Raw genomic sequence first — 5,611 nt, 5'->3', positions numbered from 1 at the left:
AGCTAGCTAGACTATCTGTCCAATCCGCGTTATCTGTTGGACAACTTAAACAACCTTTGAACGTGCACGTTCCACCAAAACAAGTTCCTTCTAAAGGCTATTTTGCAGAGGTGCTGATGCTCAGGACGGTGCTTAGCACCACCCAAGATGATTGTGATTGGTTTAAATAAATGACAATAAACCAGAGTATGTTTTTCTCCCAACCCGGAATGTTGTGTGGACAAGCCAGACCCTCCTCCTGAGCGCTGTGGAGAAAGGTCTGGCAATGCAAGACTACCTTTCCCTAACACTCATCATGTCCCTCCCTCAGTGGGCGCTGAGTCAGAGCAACCCATCAGCTTTGAGAGAGACTGTTGCAGAGGTGCCTCAGGTGAACTGGGAGGATGTCGGTGGACTGGACCAGGTCAAGAGAGAACTGCAAGAACTCGTTCAGGTGGAAGAAACACTCGCACACTCACAACCCCATGCTCTGCACATACCTAAAAACCCAAGCCCCATCAACAATCCCATCCATCTTCATCTCACTCTCCCCAGTACCCTGTCGAGTATCCGGACAAGTTCCTGAAGTTTGGTATGACTCCATCTCGCGGCGTGTTGTTCTACGGCCCTCCGGGCTGTGGGAAAACCCTGCTGGCTAAGGCCATTGCCAATGAGTGCCAAGCCAACTTTATTTCTATCAAAGGACCCGAGATGCTGACCATGTGGTTTGGAGAATCGGAAGCCAATGTCAGAGATGTGTTTGATAAGGTGAGAACAGAGAAAGGAATGGAAAATGAATAATAATTGTAGAAGGACAGAGGTAAGAGGATTTGTTTCACATTGTAACCTTGCTGACCTTCTCTGCCTACAGGCCAGACAGGCAGCCCCTTGCATCTTGTTTTTCGACGAGTTAGACTCCATTGCCAAATCTAGAGGAGGCGGAGGTGGGGATGGAAGTGGTGCAGCTGACAGAGTCATCAATCAGATACTAACAGAGATGGACGGCATGTCAGACAAAAAGAATGTCTTCATTATTGGTGCCACAAACAGGTGCATGTGTGATTTTGTATTTAATGATTATGGATTGAGAGGTCAGTACACTGGATGTTGAGATGACGATCTTTACCTCTGTGTTCATCTCACTTTCATTACTCGTCTTATCACACCAGACCAGACATCATAGACTCTGCCATCCTGCGGCCGGGCCGTTTGGACCAGCTCATCTACATCCCACTCCCAGACAAACCATCTCGCACTGCAATCCTAAATGCCAACCTCCGCAAGTCCCCTGTCGCACGAGTTAGTGATACACACACACACATATGGAGATACATTTCTCTTTACAGTATCTTCCTTCTGCACACAAGAGGGAGAACAGAAAATGGCTGTTTTGTCCCTTTATACTGTGGTATAACGTATTTAAGTATAACAAGTAATCATTATAAGGAATGCTCCTATTCTGCCATTTCTCTTTCTTTTAACACCTCATTCTTGTAGGATGTTGATCTGGACTACCTGTCTGACATCACAGATGGTTTCTCCGGAGCTGACCTGACAGAGATCTGCCAGCGGGCTTGTAAAATGGCCATACGCGAGGCCATCGAGGCCGAGATCAAGGCTGAGCGTCAGAGGCAAACCAGGCCAGGCATCCCCATGGTAGTGCTGCAGCCCTTCTTGCTTCTTTACACCTCAGCGTACTGTCACGGCATAACCACAACCCTGGGAAAATTTGATTCTGTCATTACTCAACCAGGGGCTTCCAGGCCTTGGCCGCCTGCGCATATATGAATTTGTTCTGGTAAGGTAAGGTGAAAAGGCCTACCGATCCCGGTGCTGCTCCAATCCGTCACCCGGTGAGCCTGCTCTCCCTACTCTGAAGCTATTTAGCATAAGTGCTCCTTTGACAGTTCATTTGTAGACATTTAAAGACGCGGACAACAACTTTAACACAAAGGGGGATCTCCTCTCAGCTCCTCTCAATCGTCCCTCCCTCCTTAAGCCCCACCTACTCGTAAGTACTAACTTACCCTGCACAACAGCTACGCTGAACAGCCAATGGGAAGATAGGGTGCCGTGACAGTGCTATGATGTGTTAAAAAGAAGACTGATAATTGGGTCTCTCTGAAACACACACACACACACACACACACACACACACACACACACACACCCACACACACACAACACAAACAACATGCTCCACTCCTCAAAGCATACCACAAGCTGTGTGTGCAGGGTACAGAAGAGACTGTGGTAGATGGAAAGTTCACTAAAGGGCGGCTTTGGGTTTTGTAACTTTCAGCCTTGTGACTGGGAACACACACACACACACACACACCACACCCACACACACACTCACACTCACCTCACCCACACTCACACTCACACTCACACACACACACACACACCTCTTAATGTTTCTCTGCCTGCAGGATGAGGACTTTGATCCAGTCCCCGAGATCAGGAAGGACCACTTTGAAGAGGCAATGCGCTTTGCTCGTCGCTCTGTCAGTGACAGTGACATCCGCAAATATGAAATGTTTGCCCAAACTCTGCAGCAGAGCCGAGGTTTTGGAAACTTCAGGTACACATATGAAAGTACAACACTTGTGTCACTACAGAAAATGTAGTCTTGATTTCTACAAAACGTATTCCTTTTTCCCTCACCTAGGTTCCCCTCTGCTACTGGTACCCGGTCTGGAGGTCAGGGGTCAGGCTCTGGGTCAGAAAGGCCAGGCGAGTACAGAGAGGAAAGCAATGACGATCTCTATCAGTGACAAAATCTCATCAAATAGTTGAACAGCGGCAAAGCGTTTTCCTATTCCACTGCTGTGCTTGGCTTCCTCAGAGGAATGGAAACCGAAGCATACGGGAGTGGAAATGACAAGACACAAAGGGAAACATGGGGAAATAATAATCGTTTTAAGGAATCTTTTTTTAAAGACTGAAAAAAACATAAATTCAATTAAATCAAATGACAGATGTCTGTCTAGCTTTAATTGTAAGAAAATGTGATTGTTTTAATGTAAACATGTATACACTCGCAAGACAGTGGCACTAAGATAGAATGATAAATGCATCAACCCTAATAACATAAAATCTTTGGGTTTTCACACTGTAATCTGTTTGCTCTATAGAAGTTATGTAAGTTATGTGCATGTGTGAGTTTAAAATGTGGTCAATAAATGTATTTGTATGCCTCTATGATCACTCTTTATTTTGTAATACTGAAAGCAGTATTTCTGAAAAGCGTAATTTAAGAGTAAAGTTTAGATGATACAGTGGGGGGCATGATTCTGTTTCAGCGTCATGGATATTCTGTAGCTGGCTCATCGTCACACTGTCATGGCTTACTGGGATACTTGTTTACAACCGTTGTTACTGTTATAAGAAACACCTGCACTTTCATATTATATATCTGCTGTGAAAAAAGAAAGCCCATTTTATTAAACACATATGAATGTGCATCATGTTCACACAATATAAACAGATTGGGTGTCAAGACTAGATGTGGCAGAGGCTCCTCTAAGATTCATCAAAACAAAGGGTTGGTTCACACAAATCACCCAGAAAATAGTAACAATAATAATAATTATCCCAATTCAATACACCCCGATACAATAAATCTGAATGGAATATTCAGACTAAGAATATATATATATATATCATATATATATAATATATATATATATATATATATATATATATATATATATACACTACCGGTCAAAAGTTTGGGTCACTTACAAATTTCCATGCCACTCCATTATGAGAGAATACCAGCTGATCGGAGTGGTGGCTGATCTTTAATGCAATATCTACATTGCCCATTCAGCAACCATTGATCCAATGTTCCAGAGGCACATTCTGTTTACTAATCTGATATCATTTTAAAACTAACTGAGGAAAAACCGGAGAATCCTTTTGCAATTATGTAAGCACATAATGTAATTTGAAAACTGCTGACCTGTAAAAAACAATGCAACTGACCTCAGCTGGTATTCTGTCTATAATGGAGTGCAATGGAATTTCTAAGTGACCCCAAACTTTTGACGCGGTAGTGTATATATATATAATATATATATATATAGATATATATATATATATCTTCTATATATATATATATATATATATATATATATATATATATATATATATATATAACATAACATAACAGTAAACCCAAGGCCTTCAAGGCCCATGAGGGTCTGGGTCCAAATTCCAGCGGAACCTTTGTTACTCGTCTAGAGGGAAGGTGTTCTATTGAGTACCGCTCGGCTGTTTATTTCCGGTGAGAGGCGGAAGTAGCATCAGGGGGCTTGTGGAGGTGACCGAATGGCAGACAGCAGAATCCTGTTTGAAATATTAAATTAATGCGGAACCGAAACAAACAAATATAATCAATTTTAGCTAACTGTGTATAAACATTGTCGCTGCCATGGGAGCTCACCTGGGCAGACGGTATATCACCGAGCCGGACACCGAGCCGGACCCAGCGAGGAAATACGAGTTCGACCCCCAGTTTGGCTTTCCAGAGAGACGCGAGAGAGGTTTGTCAGCAGTTACCAGCTCAGAGAAACCCATACTGCATTTTGCATGTTTTAAAAATAATTTGAAGAGGAACAGATTTCCCTGTCAGCCATGCTAGGTTGGCACGTCAAACGTTAGCCGAGTTAGCTTTGCGCTAATGAGAGCAATAATACGCTGGTTAGCTTAACGGTAACTGGTGTTTGAGGAGTTCAGTGTCAAGTAAGCAGCTGTAGTTTGCCTTGTTCTACCTAACTTGCTATATGTATTACCCTTTACCGCTTATTTCGAACCATGTGCTCCAACTTGTTCTGTAAATTGTTGCTACCTCTGGAAGTCGGTGTCAGTAGACTCCACCTAGACAAAGTCACCTTTTCAAACCAACAAATGGACCATTATCAATCTAGCGCCTGAGTGTGGTGCACGGAAAAGCATTTGACATTGGTCTAAATATTCGTATAGAAAAGTTAGAGCATCTAGAAATTCCTTAGATGAGTATGTATTATTAATATATACATAGCCTCCATTCTGGACAGAATTTGCATACCAGACTCTGTATTCGCCCATTCCCACAGCCATCCATGTAGCAACAAATAGTAACAGGTCCTTGTACATTGAAAGACGACAATGCACATTTGTGTCCCTTTGCCAGAGATGGTAGCGAGCCAGGAGCAGATGAACCTGGCCCAGCTGCCTTTGGAGCAGAGGGACTACTGTGCCCAATACCTCCTGAAACTCATGAAGTGCAAGAGGGACAACTGGCCCAACTTCCTGGCCTGCAAGCATGAGAGACACGACTGGGACTACTGCGAACACCAGGAGTAAGTGTTGGGTTTAATTGTTTTGTTTTTTGTAGGATAGACTAGGGCTGGGTGATGTGTAGAAAATCAAATATCACAATATTTTTCACCAAATACCTCGATATTAATACCGCAATGATTTTGTAGCAAAATATTTAAACAATGAGATTTTTTATAAATAATCATCCATAATGTGGATATTATGACCAAGTGGGTAAAGGCAAATAATACAACAGTTACAACAGTCTTGTAAGTTCAGAAAATGACATCACTTTACTGTAATGCAGCCTTTAAAACCAGGAAAA

General features: G+C 42.8%; 2 protein-coding genes across 2 annotated transcripts in view; both read left to right on the top strand.

The window, feature by feature from the left end:
- LOC116700298 (transitional endoplasmic reticulum ATPase) overlaps positions 1-3,183 on the top strand; it is a 10,741-nt gene extending 7,558 nt beyond the window's left edge. The window contains 7 exon segments of the mRNA XM_032533372.1: positions 311-433; positions 535-747; positions 851-1,029; positions 1,149-1,278; positions 1,477-1,635; positions 2,412-2,563; positions 2,651-3,183. Of these exon segments, the coding sequence (XP_032389263.1) occupies positions 311-433; positions 535-747; positions 851-1,029; positions 1,149-1,278; positions 1,477-1,635; positions 2,412-2,563; positions 2,651-2,756 (1,062 nt within the window). The 3' untranslated portion in view covers positions 2,757-3,183.
- A 1,073-nt stretch (positions 3,184-4,256) lies between these two features.
- Positions 4,257-5,611, top strand: part of ndufb7 (NADH:ubiquinone oxidoreductase subunit B7) — a 2,816-nt gene continuing 1,461 nt past the window's right edge. The window contains exons 1-2 of the mRNA XM_032533358.1: positions 4,257-4,529; positions 5,159-5,327. Of these exons, the coding sequence (XP_032389249.1) occupies positions 4,418-4,529; positions 5,159-5,327 (281 nt within the window). The 5' untranslated portion in view covers positions 4,257-4,417. The remainder of the gene's footprint in view (positions 4,530-5,158; positions 5,328-5,611) is intronic.

The sequence above is a fragment of the Etheostoma spectabile genome, chromosome 2 (assembly GCF_008692095.1).
Source record: "Etheostoma spectabile isolate EspeVRDwgs_2016 chromosome 2, UIUC_Espe_1.0, whole genome shotgun sequence".
NCBI classification, from domain to species: Eukaryota; Metazoa; Chordata; class Actinopteri; order Perciformes; family Percidae; genus Etheostoma; species Etheostoma spectabile.
Note: the sequence above shows the minus strand (reverse complement) of the source record. Positions and strands in the feature narration are given on the sequence as shown.